The sequence below is a fragment of the Schistocerca americana genome, chromosome 11 (genome assembly GCF_021461395.2).
Source record: "Schistocerca americana isolate TAMUIC-IGC-003095 chromosome 11, iqSchAmer2.1, whole genome shotgun sequence".
NCBI lineage: Eukaryota > Metazoa > Arthropoda > Insecta > Orthoptera > Acrididae > Schistocerca > Schistocerca americana.
Genome location: NC_060129.1, coordinates 154528805 through 154550010, shown reverse-complemented (window position 1 = coordinate 154550010; position 21206 = coordinate 154528805). Strand labels below are relative to the sequence as shown.

Genomic DNA, 21206 nt, shown 5'->3' with positions numbered 1-21206 from the left:
GCCTGACGCCAGGGCAGTGGCAGGAAGATGGGGAAGTGGTCACTACCGCACAGGTCATCATGTGCTCTCCAGTAGATAGATGGGAGAAGTCCTGGGCTGCCAATTGATAAATCAATGGCCGAGTAACTACCATGAGCCACACTGAAATGTGTGGCGGCCCCAGTATTTAAGAGGCAGAGGTCGAACTGAGACAGTAAAGATTCAACGTCTCTGGCTCAGCCAGTAAGCATGGTGCCTTTGGATTTCTCTCACTGGCTTCCATGGCAGGGAGAACTTCACTAATTCAGTCTCCGGGACTGAGGATGAGCGTGAAGCCCTATGACCAACTGCTTTTGGGCTCTTCAGCCAATGGTGAGTGTCATCTTTCCCACTAGCAGAAACCTGGGAAGGCAGTGACCCAAGCGACCCCTTCCTAGCAAGAGGATCCAAAGAAGACTTATGTTTCTCCAGCTCAGAAGTGGGTACCGATATCCAGAATGGTTGTGTGTGTGTGGGGGGGGGGGGGGGGGAGGGGGTGTTTGCTCCCATAGTATGTGGTGCGGGACCAACCGGGAGGGAAGTGCCCTGCACCATCAAGGGGGCAGGTGTAGCCTTCTGGTTCCGAGAGGCGACAACTGTTCTCATAGTGGCTGTGTAAGAGGTCATAGCTGAAGGATGTAGGTGCTCAAATTTCCTCTTAGCCTCAGTCGGTCCAGGGTCTTATATTCCACGAATTTCCTCTCTTCCTGTAAAATCCTTGCGATCAACGTGATTAATGCTCTCCACAGTTGACACAGATGGGAGGCAGGGCACATGGAGTATTGGGATGTGATGGACATTCACAATATCGACATGTGACACTGGAAGTACAGCAGGCAGACATATGGCCACTTCCAGCACTTAAAGCACCTCATCGGGGGATGTATATATGGCTTGACGTCAAAGCGGTAGACCATCACCTTCACCGGCAATGTATCACCCTCGAAAGCCAAGATGAAAGCACCAGTGGCAAACTGATTATTCCTCTGACCCCGATGGATGCGGCAGATGAAATGAACACATCGCCACTCTAAACTGGCATGCAGCTCGTTGTCAGACTGCAAAACTAGGTCTACATCTACATTTATACTCCACAAGCCACCCAACGGTGTGTGGCGGAGGGCACTTTGCATGCCACTGTCATTACCTCCCTTTTCTGTTCCAGTCCCTGTGGAATGTAATACCCTGGACCAGATTTAAGATCTTATGGAGTGTGATGGAAACAGAAACATCCCCCAATTTGTCACAAGCGAGTTATAACTGTGATTGGGCAGAGGATGCTGTTTTTATAAGGACTGACCCAGAGCGCATTTTGGACAAACCCTCCACCTTCCTGAACTTGTCACCCAAATGCTCCACGAAAATTTGAGGTTTCATGGACATCACAGATTCCCCATGAACTCTTGTACATACGAGGTACTGGGGCGAATAAGCTTCACTGCCATCTTTAGCCTGGCATTCCTGCCATGATGTGGCCAGGTAGGGGGACGATTTGGGCTCATATTTCTTAGCATTGAAGTTAGACTTTTCCCACTGAAAGACTGCTGGCAGCGGACCACCAGCATGAGATGACATACTACACATCATGGTGTGTCATCTGCCCTGATGCCACCAACCCAATGCCACCCACTCCGGACAGGGGGCCTCCCCACAGGTGAAACCCAGCCTCAGCAAGGATCACCTGGCAGGATGGCCATTGCTGGGAGTCCCGATGCCCTAGGGAGATGGCCATCTACTCCATTACATATGTGGGGAGTTAATGGCACAGACATCAGCAGAGTGATCCCTGTGTTGTCGGGGGACGCTGCAACCAACAGGGTACACACACACTGGACTAGATACCATTCTGGATATGAGGTACAAAGAAGTCCATGGTCACCATAGGCACAGAAAGTGACGCTGCATAGTGCATGGTGGAAACGCACCCAGGAGGGTGTCTCACCCAAGATATGCAGAATGGGCAGGACTGCAATGCGATGACGAAAAAGTGTGTTAAAGATCTCAATGCACGATGGACACGATGCACCATGTAAGGCACCCTTCCCCACTTGGCTCGCTCTTCAGGAAAATTTAGAAAGATGGTCAAACCAGACAGGGGACCATCACAAAGGCCAAGACATATGAGAATCCTTTTAGTCGCCTCTTACGACAGGCCGCAATACCTCTGGCATATTCTAACCACCCGACTTTGAGAGTTGGGGGGGGGGGGAGGGGGGCGGCGTTAGAAGGGATGGTGTGCTTTAGTCACTGAGCAGCAGAAGTGGGTGAGGAAGTTGCCGAACAAGCTGCGAGAGTCTTCCCTGGTGACACTGAATGATGGAGGGATTTCAGTGGTGCAAAGGGAGAAGGTCAAATGAGGAAGGAAAAGGCGAACTGGAACAGCTTGAAGGCGGGGAGTCAGGGAGATGGCTTTACTATGAACATCATCCGGTATGAGCAGCTTGACTCCCCAATAGATGAGCTTGGGGAAAGTCAAATCAGACCAGGAAGAAATGCAAAATCTCAATGCAGTTATGAGGACACAATTTTGTTTCCTGAGAGCAGAATACAAGTGGATGCTGCAATTCTAAAAGCAGACCTAAATCCTCTTTGTTGGATTGAAGGCCATGAATATCCATTCAGAGAGTCATGGTAAGGAAACAATGAATGGATGTCACCTCAGAGGATGCCGATTGCCATCCTGTCAAGACTCACTGCTACAGAGCACAGAGCCATGACAATCGTGTTCCATTTAGTCTACAGAGGTGTCGGCTTTGTTGTGCAGACAGCTTGCAGAGTTCAATACAGAGAAATGGTTAGTGGTGCACACCGGAGACACAAACACCAGCCAGGTCAAGGTATAATGTGGTGACACCACCAAAGAGGCTCTTTGAATTGGCGAAGGAGAAGACCATTTGCCTTTCTTGGACTTCTTCGGACCTTTCTGGCTAGCAGATGAAGACTCAGGCTGTGGTTGGCAGGAGAGACATACGAGTTCTTCACGGGAGTATTCCTGCTGTCCTTCCTGGCCATCCGGTCGTATAACTGGTGACTTCACCCCGTGTGGCCAGAGTTGGATGGCTTGTTGCCCAAATGGAAGAAGGAATAGCCATGCTACCATAACACTGGCCAATTTCACAACCTCAGAGTAGAATTTAAGGTCTCAGGTTTGCATGGAGCGAGATTTAGACCAGCAGAAGGCAGGGTTTGAGACTAGTCAGTAACTTTCGAGCGACCAGCTAAGGTACTTTTTCTTTTAGCTAGATCTCCTGGACACCCCACTCATCAAGATACATGGGGCTATCTCAAGAGGAGCAGCATGGTGGCAATTTCTGTTTATACAGCGGGGAGGAAGAGAACAATTGCCCTTGTGTGCATCCCCACCACAGGTTAAACATTTGGCCAGGTGTCAACAAGACATTCGAGTGATTGAAACAATGACACTGGTAGCAGCACATCAGATTCAGAATATATAGTTGGACTGTGATAACTTCATAGCCTCCTTTGATCTTTGATGGAAGCACCAATTCACCAATCTATCAATTGTGAGAGAGAGAGACAGAGACAGAGACAGAGACAGAGACAGAGACAGAGACAGAGACAGAGACAGAGACAGAGACAGAGAGCATGAGAGCATGAGAGCATGAGAGCATGTGGGTGCGCGCGTGCATGCGCACTAAGGAGGCACCTACCTTTTTCATCACCAGATTGACGGCAATGGTCAGAGTGGTATGTTTGGATTTCGGCCTTGATCAGACCATCCCGCAGCCTACTGTAAACACCAACACAGAAAGAGTTCAGAGTTCTATGGACCTCAAAACAAACAGGATGTCATCGAGAAGCAAAGCAGCAAGCAGTCGTCATGCTTGAGAATCAGAAGCAGTTTCCAAAAGCAAAGTGCTATACCGTAAAATGAGAGCAGGACATCACAGGGCTTGCAATTGCATCAACACCTTTCTGAATTAGAAACAGATTTACTGTTGTGAAGGACTGACCGTCTTCAGCAAGTGAAACCATGAAGAGTAGACAACATTCCATTAGAACTACTGATAGCCTGATAGACAGGTGAAATACCCTCAGATTTCAAGAAGAATACAGCAATTCCAATCACAAAGAAAGCAAGTGTTTGAAAATTGCCAAGCTATCAGTTTAATAAGTCACAGCTGCAAAATATTAACACGAATTCCTTACAGATGAATGGAAAAACTGGTAGAAGCTGACCTCAGGGAAGATCAGTTTGGATTCCATACAAACGTTGGAACACGCGAGGCAATACTGAACCTACGACTTATCCAAATCTGCATCACCTGCATCTACATGGATACTCCGCAAATCACGTGTTAAGTGCCTGGCAGAGTGTTCATTGAACTTAGAAGATAGATTTACGAAAGGCAAACCAGCATTTGTAGACCTAAAGAAAACTTTTGACAATGTTGACTAACACTGTCTGTCAAATTTTGAAGGTGGCAGGGGTCAAATACAGGGAACAAAAAGGTATTTACAATTTGTACAGAAACCAGATGGCAGTGATGAGTCAAGTGGCATGAAAGGAAAGCAATGGTTGGGAAGGGAGTGGGACAGAGTTGTAGCCTATCCCTGATGCTATTTGATCAGCATATTAAGCAAGCAGGAAAGGAAACAAAAAAATTTGGAGTAGGAATTAAAATCCATGGATAAGAAACAAGAACTTCGATGTCTGCCGATAACATTGTAATTCTGTCAGAGACAGCAAAGGACCTGGAAGAGCAACTGAACGGAATGGACAGTGTTTTGAAAGGAGGATATAAGATGAACATCTACAAAAGCAAAATGAGGATAATGGAACGTAGTCGAATTAAATCAGGTGATGCTGAGGGAATTAGGTTAGTAAATGAGACACTCAAAGTAGTAGGTGAGTTTTGCTATTTGGGGAGGAAAATAACTGATGATGGTCGAAGCAGGGAGAATATAAGATGTAAGGTGGCAATTACAAGGAAAGCTTTTCTGCAAAAGAGAAATTTGCTAACATCAAGTATAGATTTAAGTGGCAGGAAGTCCTTTCTGATGAATTTGCATGGAGCGTAGCCATGTATGGAAGTGAAACATGGACAATACACAATGTAGACAAGAAGAGAATAGAAACTTTTGAAGTGTGGTGCTACAAAGAATGCTGAAGGTTAGAGGTGTAGAGAACCTAACTAATGAGGTACTGAATAGAAATGGGGAGAAGAGAAATTTGTGGCACAACTTGACTAGAAGAAGGCATCATTGGGCAGGACATGTTCTGAGGCATCAAGGGCTTACCAATTTAATATTGGAGGGTAGTGTGGAGGGTAAAAATCGCAGAGGAAGACCAAGAGATGAATACACTAAGCAGATTTGTAAGGATGTAGGTTGCAGTAGGTACTGGGAGATGAAAAACATTGAACAGGATAGATTAGCATGGAGAGTTGCACAAAACCAGTCTCTGGAGTGAAGACGACAACAACAAACAACAGACATTTATTGTGAAGATGATTGGCTCATTGTGAGGAAATCCCCACCCCCATGACTGCAAGTGCCTCCAAGGGAACACTCTTTTCAACTAGAGGTCCCCTTCACAAGTGGGCACACTCGCCTTAGGTGATTGTTCATACCTCACTCAGGTCACACCTCCCAACAGGTCACGCCTCCCAAACATACGACCAACTGGCAATTTGGAAAGTTAGCAGCTCAGGCAATCTCCCCTCCCTGAGCCTGGCTTCTACTTCTGAACCCTACATGTTGAACCGGGGCTGGGAATTACACATTATCAAGTCACCTGTTACGTGTCACACAGATGGGCCGGCATCAGGAGCACACTGGGAAGAAAAATAACAATAGGAGCCTCAAATGCCAAAGTGGAGAAGGATAGGCGAAGGTGAATGATGAACGGAAAAGGGAACGAAAAACAGTGTGAGATTGTCTCTGTGTCAGCTGTGGATAGTGCGGAACATTACCAGAAACACAGCAGACTTGTTCCCCACAGGAGCAGAAAAAGAATACCAAGAGGATAGACATGCAGCACCAAAGGGAAAAGATGCTGTATAGACTGGGGTCCAATCATAGTCAAGCACAAGTGGCAAGTGGGGTCAAGTGGCAAGACCCAGGTGGGTGGGTGGGGGGGGGGGGGGGGCTCCTCACTAAGGGAGCCAATCCACACAGCTAAGTCAGTCACCAAGATAAGCTGGACACAGCTCAACCGTTCCTGCTGCTGCCGGAAATGAATTACTCTACACTAAGCTTTTCCATAATTTTTCTTTTTTCGTCATAAAGCAGCCTACTGTAATTCGGAAATTAAAAAGGGTACCAGCAAGGCCGATATGTACCTGCAAACAAAGCAAAATTTAATTATGTAACCAACTTTTTTAAAGACTGCCACTCATATGTAGTAGAGTACAGATACAGATGTATAAACAGAATGAAGATTAATCATGGGTATGTACATGCACCAGATGGCTGCAACACAAACAATATAGGAAAGGCAATTATTTTACATTGAACACTAACAAGAACACCTTGTTACAGATTTTACCAAATGGGTATCTTCATATATGCTGAGTAGCTTAAGAGTCATGAGTAGGCATTGGATGTGGTTAAGTGCCAAGTCTTATGCATTGCAATTGTCTCAGTAAAGTTCTCATAGCAACAGACCCTGCTGCCTTCAAATTCAAACTGGTGATCATCTGACTCACAGTAGTATGTTTATCACCCCACATAGCCCTTTTCTAGGTCCCATTTCTTCACTGAACACTTGAGGTCACCTTTACATTTATTTCTTGGTAATAGTGAGTATCTGCCCTAAATGCGATTCATGTCAAAAACCCCAAATCTTGTGTAATCTCCAACAGATGATGACAGTTCTTCCAATAACTGTAATCTTACATTCAATGTTTGGTCCACTTACTGTGTACTCCCATATTCAATTCTTATTTGTCTGCAGCACATAGCAGATCACAGCCACAGTTGCACTGCATTTTGGAAATACTGTCATCCTCAGTTCAATGTCGGTCGCCTGGAAACGCAGTGCCATATTCTGTACTCATTAATATGCAAGCAACTGTTCAGGCACTGTGTCTACAGCACTAGTACCTTTGAGAAAAGAGAGATCTAGTTATGTCATAGGCTATTCCACAGTACTGCCACGTTTATGCTTTAGAAACTGAATTGTGTGAACATAACGATGAAAACTGTGGTATCCGTAAAAAGCAAAGCATGCAACACCCTAGACATCTGCATGTCAATCACTGCAGAACACAAATGAAGACAGGCACTGTGGCAATGTTCTTTAGACAAGATTGCTCTGGCAGTACCAAATCATACGACAATATACATAAATCCATGCTTTGTGAAAATAATCCACTTGCCACTTCAGTGATATGCCTCATTTTCATAAAAATCTGTTTGATAAGTAGATTTGGAAATTGTGTTGCATTGTTTACGCATGATAATTTGTTCACACAAGTGTAGTGAAAAAAGGAATTTCATTCAGGGAACAAATTTCCTCAGAAGTGGAGGATGTACATCATATTGGGGCTGAAGAAGAATAGTGGTAACCTATCTTAAGCTGTCAGCTATCTTACAGTGAAGCTGTTCACACTGTTGAGCTGTTGTACACCAACTTCATGCATGGTAACCACATGAGATGGAATTACCTACCACCTACTAGAACAGTAAATGCATTAACATTGGTAAGAGTGCTGTAATATCACAATGGGGCTCCACAGCTCGTAGGTTTGATGCTACTTTCATACTTACTTTTATATTTTTGTTGATGACAGCATGTGTTGGCATATATGACTGAAAATAATGGTTAAGAAAGCTGAATTTAAATCTTATACTGGTTAATGGCTGTAAAATTAATATAAAAAAACAAATGATGCATAATGTCCTTAGTAAGTTGTTTCTTAAATTTATTGTAAATTAAATGCACCTGTGGCAAGCTGTCCATCTAACGTTCATGGTGCAATGAAACGTATCTTACTGATTTTCCTTAGAGGAAAAGAGAAGGAAAATTCATTGTGTAGTAGGATCTGAACCACAAACCTCATCTGTTATACTAAATGAGGTGTAATCTTTTAAACAGATTTAAATTTGTCGATACATGTGCAACAAATGCCACCATGACAAATGGTTTCTGGATGGGATACCGAGCACTTTAAATAACAGCAGCCGCAGTCTGTTTTCCTATCCCGTTGGACTGTTTGCTAGCTCTGCTATCCATTTCTCTTCAACATAAGCTGTTAACCTCTAGCGAAGTTGGTACTTTTTTTGCATTGTTCATAAGCTCACAGAATTTCTGCCATACAACACATTTATCACATTTCCCAGGCATTTATACTGTGTACATGTTACTGCTTTTCCTTTGGCATAGATATTCCGATTCCACTCATCTCAGTATTACATACTTCTTGCCGCAACTTGCAAACAGAATATTGGACATTTAATATTTTTGTGTATTCTTTCACCCTTTGCCTCTGCAATGTCATTGCATTCTCATCAACAAAAAAATTTAATTTTGTTAATAACAACATCCCATAGCATTGAGCACAACTTTAACTGGAACATGGCTGTGTCTACTCATAAGAAATAGTTTATTCCTACTACTGCTTGGTATGTGCTTCATATTGCTGACTAATACATTATTTTTCAAGGTGGTAGCTGGAATACAATTGCTACATGACACTGTAATTAGACAGGTATGCCATTCTGCCTGCAAAGGAGCTCATAGGTGTACTGGACACCTTGAGGAGAAGTTGAGGGGCAGAGAGAAAGGGCAAGGATGAGACAGGCAGAGAGAGTAGGTGACAAGATGGAAAAATAGTGGGTGAGGGGGAGACAAAAAGAGTGGCAAAGGGGGAGATGGAATGAACATGGGAGGAGAAGATGGACTAACAGATCGGAATAAATACCTACCCCGGCAATGCCACGAACTCAGCTTGTTACTAATATACTGCTGATCTCTAGAAAACTCACAATCTATGATTATTTCAATTAGCTTTCAACTAGCCGATAACTTTTCTCAATCTACATGCAATATTAGTGATGTAAATGCTTGCAATATTTTCGAGATCATCCCACACCAAATGTAGTCTGGGATCCTCACTGATACAATCACTGTGACAAGATACTCCCAACAGAACTTCAAAAAAATGACAAATATGTTCGAATTAATACAGCTTGTGCAAATCTGTAATACAAAGATATAATTTGCTGATCAGTTTTTCTAACCCACATTCCCATGATTCCACCTTGTGGTACATTTCACTGTGCTCTTTGCAGAGACACTAACAGCTCTCTGCTCCACTGTTACTTCACAGCACAGCACAGCATAGCACATACTGACACTGACCATCGTCTGGTGACCCAAAAGTTTGCCTCACATTGCAGTGTTGTGCTTTTCCTATCCACACAACTTTTATCACTCGTCTTCAGCCTTCACCTGCCTATTGTTGCCCGCATTTATCAAATTAACTTGTTCTCACACTCATAGCCTTAGTGCAAATGAGTTCAGGCATTTGACACCCATTTCTGGGCAATGTATTATTGTTCCAGTAATCTTTGACTTCTCCTCCTCTCCAATCAACAGTAGTGTCTTGCACTGGACCCAAGATAACATCCAAGATTTTCAGCCTGCCAAAATTATTTTGCATTGACTGCCTGTGTGACAACCAAGGACCTGGTTCTAGAAAGCAACAGGGTACTTTAATTGAACACTATTCAGAATTACTTTAGGACTGGCAACTAGAAATGAAATAGTGTGGTGATACATGCAAAGACTTCAGAGCACACATTCAGTCTATCCCAAGGGATATACCTTCACCACACTGCCAATACATTTCCCAAGTGCAGTACAGTTCAGTTTTAGGCAGCTCGCTGTCCTATGGAAGCATTCACTGCACTATGGTATTTTGTTTGCATTCATTTCGTATACTTCTAGTTGCAATGTTACCTGTCATTACTCTTAGCAGTTGTGGACCACTTCAGCAAACGTCATTCAGTGGATATATCAATACATTTCTAGCATTTGTAGACGTAGAGAAAGCTTTTGACAATGTTGACTGGAATACTCTCTTTCAAATTCTGAAGGTGGTACAGGGAGCGAAAGGCTATTTACAATTTTTACAGAAAGCAGATGGCAATTATAAGAGTCGAGGGACATGAAAGAGAAGCAGTGGTTGGGAAGGGAGTGAGACAAAGTTGTAGCCTCTTCCCAATGCTATTCAATCTGTATATTGAGCAAGCAGTAAAGGAAACAAAAGAAAAGTTCAGAGTAGGTATTAAAATCCATGGAGAAGAAATAAAAACTTTGAGGTTCGCTGATGACATTGTAAGCAAATGACCTGTAAGAGCAGTTGAATGAAACGGACAGTGTCTTGAAAGCAGGGTATGAGATGAACATCAACAAAAGCAAAGCAAGGATAATGGAATGTAGTCGAATTAAGTCAGGTGATGCTGAGGGAATTAGATTAGGAAATGAGACAGTTAAAGTAGTAAAGGAGTTTTGCTATTTGGGGAGCAAAATAACTGATGATGGCCGAAGTAGAGAGGATATAAAATGAAACTGGCAATAGCAAGGAAAGAGTTTCTGAAGAAGACAAATTTGTTAACATCCAGTATAGATTTAAGTGTCAGGAAGTCGTTTCTGAAAGTATTTGTATGGAGTGTAGCCATGTATGGAAGTGAAACATGGACAATACACAATGTAGACAAGAAGAGAATAGAAACTTTTGAAGTGTGGTGCTACAAAGAATGCTGAAGGTTAGAGGTGTAGAGAACCTAACTAATGAGGTACTGAATAGAAATGGGGAGAAGAGAAATTTGTGGCACAACTTGACTAGAAGAAGGCATCATTGGGCAGGACATGTTCTGAGGCATCAAGGGCTTACCAATTTAATATTGGAGGGTAGTGTGGAGGGTAAAAATCGCAGAGGAAGACCAAGAGATGAATACACTAAGCAGATTTGTAAGGATGTAGGTTGCAGTAGGTACTGGGAGATGAAAAACATTGAACAGGATAGATTAGCATGGAGAGTTGCACAAAACCAGTCTCACGACTGAAGACCACAACAACAACATATCAATATCACTCTTGTTCAAGGCATTGAGATATAAAATCAGTTGAGAGAAATGGTTTGTGCATAATCTGCCTACATCATCAACACCTTTTGTTGATAGTGCTCCCAAATGTGCAATTGTTGATGAGAAACTTATGCTAAAATACACTCCTGGAAATGGAAAAAAGAACACATTGACACCGGTGTGTCAGACCCACCATACTTGCTCCGGACACTGCGAGAGGGCTGTACAAGCAATGATCACACGCACGGCACAGCGGACACACCAGGAACCGCGGTGTTGGCCGTCGAATGGCGCTAGCTGCGCAGCATTTGTGCACCGCCACCGTCAGTGTCAGCCAGTTTGCCGTGGCATACGGAGCTCCATCGCAGTCTTTAACACTGGTAGCACGCCGCGACATCGTGGACGTGAACCGTATGTGCAGTTGACGGACATTGAGCGAGGGCGTATAGTGGGCATGCAGGAGGCCGGGTGGACGTACCGCCGAATTGCTCAACACGTGGGGCGTGAGGTCTCCACAGTACATCGATGTTGTCGCCAGTGGTCGGCGGAAGGTGCACGTGCCCGGTCGACCTGGGACCGGACCGCAGCGACGCACAGATGCATGCCAAGACCGTAGGATCCTACGCAGTGTCGTAGGGGACCGCACCGCCACTTCCCAGCAAATTAGGGACACTGTTGCTCCTGGGGTATCGGCGAGGACCATTCGCAACCGTCTCCATGAAGCTGGGCTACGGTCCCGCACACCGTTAGGCCGTCTTCCGCTCACGCCCCAACATCGTGCAGCCCGCCTCCAGTGGTGTCGCGACAGGCGTGAATGGAGGGACGAATGGAGACGTGTCGTCTTCAGTGATGAGAGTCGCTTCTGCCTTGGTGCCAATGATGGTCGTATGCGTGTTTGGCGCTGTGCAGGTGAGCGCCACAATCAGGACTGCATACGACCGAGGCACACAGGGCCAACACCCGGCATCATGGTGTGGGGAGCGATCTCCTACACTGGCCGTACACCACTGGTGATCGTCGAGGGGACACTGAATAGTGCACGGTACATCCAAACCGTCATCAAACCCATCGTTCTACCATTCCTAGACCGGCAAGGGAACTTGCTGTTCCAACAGGACAATGCACGTCCGCATATATCCTGTGCCACCCAACGTGCTCTAGAAGGTGTAAGTCAACTACCCTGGCCAGCAAGATCTCCGGATCTGTCCCCCATTGAGCATGTTTGGGACTGGATGAAGCGTCGTCTCACGCAGTCTGCACGTCCAGCACGAACGCTGGTCCAACTGAGGCGCCAGGTGGAAATGGCATGGCAAGCCATTCCACAGGACTACATCCAGCATCTCTACGATCGTCTCCATGGGAGAATAGCAGCCTGCATTGCTGCGAAAGGTGGATATACACTGTACTAGTGCCGACATTGTGCATGCTCTGTTGCATGTGTCTATGTGCCTGTGGTTCTGTCAGTGTGATCATGTGATGTATCTGACCCCAGGAATGTGTCAATAAAGTTTCCCCTTCCTGGGACAATAAATTCACGGTGTTCTTATTTCAATTTCCAGGAGTGTAAAAAGAGGAAATTATTGGCTTCAGCATCCGGAAGTGGAAGTAAGTTAAAAATTTGTAAAGATAGAGCGCACAAATCGAATACCTCTCAATAAACCAGTTGGCCACATACAAAAACTTACAGGTTGACAAAAACATACAGGCATAAAATAATTAGGCTGATAACTTCTCACTGGCACTTCAACCCAACAGAATTGATATGGGCCTAAATTGAAGATTATGTTGCAAAACATTGATGAAACAAGTAAAAAAGGTACACTGTCCAGTTGGGGAACTCTATAATAAAGCTGTTACGAAAATTACCACAGAATGTGTGGTGTATTTACCTGCAGAGCAGATTGTATTTTCATTACTAAGAAGGCTTTTATTGGCAACTACAATCAAATGAAGTGCAACTCAGGAATTCAGCAGTTTGACACTAACAAAATCTTAATTTTTTGACTCCTCATTGTTGTAATTAGAAGGTAGTGAATGATGTTATCACTACTCTTCTTACTTTCAAACTGTTAAATTTCCTTACCTCTACCAAAATGGGTGACTTTCTTGTTACATGGATTTGTAGTGTTTGATCATAAAATGTAATGTCATGTTAATAGTAAATCCTGTGCTGTGTTTCTCTCAACAAAACAGATGACTGATACCTTATCACATGACCAGAGCATCACACATAATGTTTAATTTAAATTAATCTTATGTTAGACATCTCTGACAGTTTGGAGCTGTTGAAAATAAGACATATTCTAAGTATTTTGTTAGCACAATTTGGTCATTTAAACTCAGTAACAAAGTTTCCCTATGAGTCAAATTTTCAGGAACATTAGATAATGGATTTTCGAAAACATTCTGCATATAAAACTAAAAATTTATTGCCACAAACAAATCTAAAATGAGAATGTAGTGCAACTCCTCCAGAACCCACTTCCACCTTTGTACACTGATTAGTATGCAAATTAGAGTGTGATCAATGAAATGTCAGATCATACGAACAGTCAAGGAAGAGTGAGGCAACTGCATTTTGCATCTCCATGTGTTCCTGCTCTAGTGTCAATACCAAAGTACTTTTGAGGACAGTATAGGTTACAAGCCTCAGTTTTAATTTTGCTGTAGATTGTGATTTTACACACAAACATTTTCATAATTTCAATGTTATTGATCTACTAATGTTCTAGTGCTTTGAATTCAGCTGTAGCTTGTACTCATGTGTCAACAGTCCTCAACCTGTTTCCTCAGGTAATGCTCTACAGACCAACTTTCATGCATGCTATGGACAACCATTTTAGCTCTGGAATTTACTATGACAGTGCCAAGCACAGATTTTCCCATTCAATGTATCACTGTTAATTTATCAAGTATTATGTTGAACACACTTGAACAATGATGATGTTTTTAAACACCCTCACAGTGCTGTGCAATCATTGTCTCTGAGTACTGTGATCTTTAAGAAATGGGTTCCTTATTCTCTCACAATAAATGTGTGATTACAATCCATAACCCTGCCTATTAATATCCAATTCTTTGTACACCTACATCTACACCAGACTAGTCACCCAATGGTGCATGGAAGAGGGTACAACTGGTACCACTACATCCATTACTTCACTCTTTCCTAATCCATATCAAGATGGTGTTTGGGGAGAACAATTGCCAGGAAGCACCTATATTAGCTCTAATGCCTCCTATTTTGTTGCCACACTCATTTTGCAAGATATATATTGGAATAAATAGTACATTGTCCAAATCTTGCTGTGTACTGAATTACACTACATCCTCCTCAAAAAAGCACTTCTTTATCTACTAGTTTAGAGTTGCAAGTGTGCGATGAGGTTCCACTATTGACTATGTAACCAACATAAAATTTAACTACACTCTATTAAAGTTCGTATTTGATATGTGTAATATTAGCATTTTTCCCCAAGTGAGATGGAAACACATCTGACTAGTTCACTACCTGATGTCTTAAAACTTATCCTATCATCCTGTCCCTTCTTTTAGTCAGCATTTTCTGTACATGTCTTTCCTTAACAGTTCTACTGAGAACTCCATATTCCTTGTAAGTTCACTTAATTTTCAGTGGCATTCTCTAATCCCACATCTGAAATGTTTCAGCTCTCTTCTTTTCATTTTCCAATCACGCCTACCCAGTAAAAATTCCAATATTCAGCACAACTGATCTTAGTCCACAGAGCTGGATACCGTTACAAAGAATAGATCTCTACTAAGTGTTACAAATTTCTGTAAACAGCATTAAATTTGACTGTTTGCTTTCCCGGCAAAGACTGTTGAAGGTTTCTTGGGTCTCCAGCCGGGTGGTAGCATTGATATCTTACAACGTTTTTGACAAAGAAGGAGATGAATGACATCAGGAGCCATGATCAATTTGGCTGGTAAAGAACTGGATGCTGCCACAATCGCAGTCCTCAAGAAAGAACTGAATTTTGCCCCTATCCCCAGAACAAACCCGAAACGAGACTTTATAGTGGTGTGGAAGAAGCAGTAAGGGCTTCCAAAGGAGGAAGCAGAGGAAGTCAGGTGGGAAACTTCCAGAACAATCGACAGATCTCAGTTGCCTACAAATAATGTATCTGCGGAAGAACGAGCAGCTCTCTGGTCCCTTAGAGATGACCGTGATATAACGATCCTACCAGCAGATAAAGGGAACGCTACAGTGCTATTAAGGACTGCTGAGTACCAGTAGAAAATAAACCTGCTGCCACAGCACGAGGCCTATAAGAGGCTGAAGAAGCATCCAACCCCGACGATGAGTAGAAAGATGATAGCTCTGCTGAAGAAATCTGGCTTACCTGAGCCAATGAAGAAGTGGCTGTACCCTAGAGTGCCAGCAATACCACACCTCTATGGACTCCCTACGATCCATAAGGAAGGGGTACCTCTCAACCAATTGCAGACTCCAACTCTCACAGTTAAGGACTTGTGAAATTCCTAGCAACACTGCTCCAACCCCTTATGGGACACTGCAGCCACCATGTCAGAAACTCAGCCAAATTCGTAAAAATACTCAAGGACATGCTACTACAAATCGAGGACCTACTCGTGAGCTTCAACATGACACCGCTTTTCACGAAAGTGTCCTTCAAGACTCCTTGACACTTTTAGCCCAGCACTTTGAACCACAAAGTCAGCCTCTTCGAACAAGCATTAACAACCTACTTTCAGCACCACAGGGAATTCATTGAACAGATTGACAATGTGGCCATGGGCTTCCCACTGGCTCCTGTGAATTCAAACCTCTATATTGAACATTTCGAGGAGGTGGCCCTTCAAAGTGCCAGACAGAAACCAAAGCACTTCTTCCGCTATGTCGACGACACTTTTGTTGTATGCGGACATGGCAAACAGGTGCTAGATGAGTTTCATGAACACCTCAACAGCATCCATTCGAACACCAAATTTATAATGCAAATGGAGGAAAATGGATGCCTCCCCTTCCTTAATATTTTAATTAAGAGGAAGGCAGATGGTCACTCGGCCATGCAGTACATAAGAAGAAGAGACACACTTCATGCAACAAGCTGCCACCATCCAGCACAAAGACAAACAGTACTTAAATGGCTCTGAGCACTATGGGACTTAACTGCTGTGGTCATCAGTCCCCTAGAACTTAGAACTACTTACACCTAACTAACCTAAGGACATCACACACATCCATGCCCGAGGCAGGATTCAAACCTGCGACTGTAGCGGTCATGCGGTTCCATACTGCAGTGCCTAGAACACTCAGCCACTCCAGCCGGCCAAACAGTACTTACCACGCTGGTACACAGGGTGCATGCCATCTGCAACTAAGACAGCCATCCATCCAAGCTGCAACACCTGAGGTAAGTCTTCCTCGAAAATTGCTACAGTGAAACGCAGATCAACAGGGCACTTAAAAGGAAGAAGGAAGCAGTGAGAACCCCAGATTATGATGAAGTAGACGGAGACAAACGACTCGCTTTCCTTCCATACACAGTTACGCTCTCAGCCAAAATTGTACTATTTCTGGGCAAATATAATATCAAAACCATTCTCCAACCACCACCAAAGACAGGGAGCTCCTAGGTACTGCAAAAGACCCGCTGATCCTTAGCACACCAGGAGTATAAAGCATACCATGCAAATGCGTAAAACAATACATTGGGCAAACATAGCACTGTACATCTAAACACTGTGAAGAACGTATCAGATGTGTGCGACTAGGCCACACAGAAAAATCAGCCAAAGCAAAATACAGCATAAATGAAAAACTCACCTTCAACTTCGAAAACACAAAGGTACAGTGCCGAGCATCTGGCTTCTGGGAAATCATTATCAAAGAATCCATAGAAATAAGGATTTACAACAATCTGGTCAACAGAGATGAGGGATCTCAACTTGGAGCAGCATGGAACTCTGCAATAGCGGCAGTCCATCGGGAGCTTACCCATCAACGTCCTCCGCCAGGGACGTAGACAGGATGCTTACACCGAGAACCAAACATGGCTGCCAAGGGCGACTCATCACCATCACCGTGTGCACGCCACTGGTCCACCGCGGCTACCCAAGGTCTAGTGGAGCGGGGTGACCACACATATAAATAACCCTCTCTCAGCCAATCTTGACACTTCGCCAGGAGATGGGTAGTATGACAATTCCTGAAACGTTGCGAGATATCAACACTACCATGCAGCTTAAGACCTGAGAAACCTTCATCAGCATTAAAATTAGTACACTATGGTGATAATTAAATGAATATGGAATTTCACACACTATCACTGTAACGTGCTAAATTTAATGCTGTTTACAAGAATTCTTGCTATCACAATGTTTTCTCTTTGCAAGCAGTTTGGGATAAGCAATGTTCCATTACACTGTAAATTTATGTCATGCATACTGGATAAACCCATTGTCTTTACACAGAGCAAACATAATTCCAGTAATGCAGTATGTTTTTCATTAAATACTTCACAGAAAAGAAGTAGTATGACAAATACCATACTTATCTGATAACATACTGCTTACAGTTGATTGCTTTACCTCTTACATCTTTTCTATTACAGAACTCTGACAGAGACAAATAAATTGACAGCTGCTGCAAAGAAGTCTTATTAGGTACATTTGTTCCATGAACAAATTTGAGACATTTATTATTTACATGTACAATAAAATTACCATGTGTTACAGTTAATAAACTTATGTTTCCTACAAGTTTCATTCAAATACCATTACACACAACAGAACAATATACCTACAGTCAATTGAAATATTATAAAAATTCTGGAGAAGTGCTAATATCCTCGGTTTTAATGTTTCATCATTTATGGTCACTGGAATTTACTGCACCCAAAGCATTTCATGATATTCATACAGTACTTCATGCACAATGCATGATTGAACTGAAAACTTACATCATGCTCAATGCCATCTAAATCCCGTTTCAGTTCTAGGTCTTGCTTTATACGAAGACTAGGCATTACAATCCTTGGTGGATCTTGAAGAAACTGAAAAAAGAAAGAATGGCACATTCAAAGCTTCTGTTCTTGTGCTTGTGTTACACATCAAGTGGGGCTAAAAAGCTATTTGTCACATGTATTCACTTACTAGCATTAGGCAACAAGAAAATGTGTCACATTAAATTAGATTTACTTTCATTCCAATTGATTCATACTGAGGAGGTCCTACAGGATGTAGGAAATGTCAGAAAAACATGACAAACATTTGAAATCAAAGTTCTGTTTACTTTGGAGGTAGACACATCAGATATCAACCAAACAGAAATTGTTTCATCCTTGCCAAGTAGCTACTATTAGTACTACTACTCTCTCTCCCCCCCCCCCCCCCCCCCCCCCCCCGTATGAATGTGCCAAGGTGAAGGCTCCAATAAGAACATTTTTTGATTTTATGATGATCTCAGATCCCTATTTTCTGACCTATGTTATTCAGTGGAAGATGATAGGGTACCTCTGCAAAGCCAATGAGGGCACTATGGTCAAGAAGAAACTAAGCAACTAGCAGGTTATATGCAGAATGCATTTTTTTAGGTCATAAAACCACCTGTAAAAACAATAAGCAGGTAAATGCAGCTCTAAGTGTGGGTCACCAAAGTTTGGTACTGAGGAAAATACATGTCTAATGTCACAAAAACTAATGCAAACCTGAAGTAAAAGTAAAGCTTTCAACTATCTGGAGTTAGTTATTAACACCTTAGTGCTCTGTTAGACATTGTCTTACTGGATATGGTACACCACTGGCTTCCTCCAACTTTTGAACTCACTGACACAGTAAAAAGTTACATGAGGACCTAGAGCTCCACACTGGAATGGAAACTGTCATTTTCCACATAGACAATTTCCATGTGAAAAAATGACAGATGATGCCTGGGATGGAACCCAGAACACTTGAATTTGTAGCCTCACACCCATTCAATAAGCAATCCTCTTACTCTTAGAAAAGTGCATATGCATTCAAGACAAGATCCAGAGTTTCATTAACTAACAGTGGAATTGTACACAACACTGGAAGGAAAAATTGAAATAATTAGCTACAAAATCAGATATTCCATGCCAAGGACCCACTAGAAAGATGCACCACAGAACACAGGCAGTAATACATTATGAAAAATCAGTATTGGACAATGAGATAAATCTGCATTTATCTCATTGCATGTTACTGGAATTTGGAATCTGCAGGCAGGTAAGTATCAAATATGAGGAAAAAATAATTTTGAAGTGTCAAATGTGATGTGGAAAAAGTAACTACTTGAGTTCCAACATCCACCCACCATAGTACATTAATGCTTAAGAAATAGTCTGGTAAATATTGTATTCAAATCAAAATCCTCTATCATACTGCAGTGACAGGATATATATACTTGTTAGCTACGTAATTGAAGATGCATGAATTCAAACAGTGAAAAAGATTTGGAGGAAAATTACATCAGAAAAGTACAACATGACATGAGGTTGACCAAATATAGATAACATGAGCCATGCTGTCCATCCATTTCATTGAAGAGATTTAGAGAATCCATGGAAAACGTAGATCTACATTTTGAGAGGACAATCTGAACTCTCATCTCAAAACCATGTCCTGTGACATTAGCACAGCTGTGAAAACAAAAATTCCTGTGAAAATCTATGAAACATGTTTTCCCAAAATTAGCCTGTGTAACTGTTTAGAAAAACCACACAACAGGAAAATATTTATTCTGTTAGTAATAGACATGCCCAAAATAATAAATTCTCTAAATACGGAGATTGGAACATGAGCACTGGACTACTGAAGCATCACAGATTGCTACTGTTAAAAACAAACTCTGGAAGACAGGAACATACTTTTGCCTAACAAACCTGATAAAGTGATCAGACATGACATAACAGCCAATACACCCAGCATGGGGAATGTTGTGGAATACAGTGAGGACCTGCAAATGTTAACAACATTACATAGTTACATGACAGCAGATATCTGAACAGCAAATTCAAATGAAGCTAAATCCCCTGAATCCCCATGGCCAACCAAAAGTTGAACATACGAGAACCACCAAGACAGCTTATATAAGAAGCCTTCCATTAATTTATAAGCAACATCATATCTTGCAAAACATGAAACAAAAAATGAAAACCCCAGAACTTCTGAACAAAAATGTTAGAAAAGGGATCAAAGACATCTCTACAGTTGATAGTTGACAATGATGCAGATGGTAGTAAAACAGAAGACAGTAACAGAAAAGACATAATTACAATGCTTTGCCTTAGAAAGTTTCTCCACTAAAGAACATAAAAATGCATTTCACATTTCTTACTACAGCACAGATACTAAAATGACATACATAATTGACTAAAGTGGGGACAGGAGGGAGAAGGAAAAACCAAACTTTTTCTACACAATTGACCACTAGACCTGAAGGGGCAGCCGTCAGATGAAATAAAACAAGTGGATGTTGCAGGATCACCTCTGGCAATGGAACTGTTATTTTATGGAACAGTGGTGTTTCATGGGAATAGAAAAATGCACACGTAATTTCAGGTTGTAAGAAGAGGCACAGCGAACATATTTGGAGCTAAAGACCTAAACATCAGATAATTTTGTTCTCCTATATGATTTTGGAAAGAAAACAGTTCCTCTGCATGAATGAAAATGAATCCTACAGTCATTGATCAAGTAAAATTGACTGCTCTATTCACTCACTGTTCTGCTGAAAGCAATCAGCAAATACAATTTTGAATACCGGGTGATTTAAGCTAATCAGAAACATTCACATAGTGGTCTAGTGATTGTCTAATATTAGAGATTTGTCTAACAACAGATGTAAAAATTTATTTTGGCTGCGCTGATAAGTTAAACCTGGATTTCTTGCATTTTATGGGCCGCCCCCTTAACAATTATGGACACATTCCTGCGACAATAATAACTTGACTGAAAAGGGTATCTTGCAGATCATCCTCTTCAATTTCCTTCAGATTTACAGTATTTGGAGTTTAGTGCTGGAACATCAATTTCCTAAACCAGCACTAGGCAGCAACCAAACTAAAAAAATTTGACTTTGAAGATCAGAAGACTTCTGAGTGCTGCCTACTACAAAACATTTC

General features: G+C 42.4%; 2 protein-coding genes across 4 annotated transcripts in view; one reads left to right on the top strand and one right to left on the bottom strand.

The window, feature by feature from the left end:
- LOC124553785 (cortactin-binding protein 2-like) overlaps positions 1–21206 on the top strand; it is a 312986-nt gene that overhangs the window by 171527 nt on the left and 120253 nt on the right. The gene's annotated exons all lie outside the window — the stretch shown is intronic.
- LOC124553786 overlaps positions 1–21206 on the bottom strand; it is a 100116-nt gene that overhangs the window by 59717 nt on the left and 19193 nt on the right. For 2 of the 3 annotated variants that reach the window (XM_047127764.1, XM_047127763.1), the window contains exon 4: positions 17719–18116. In XM_047127764.1, coding sequence (XP_046983720.1) covers positions 17940–18116 — 177 coding nt within the window. In that variant the 3' untranslated portion in view covers positions 17719–17939. Of the gene's footprint in view, positions 1–17718; positions 18117–21206 lie in introns of those variants that run through there. The other variant, XM_047127765.1, reaches the window with a different exon arrangement.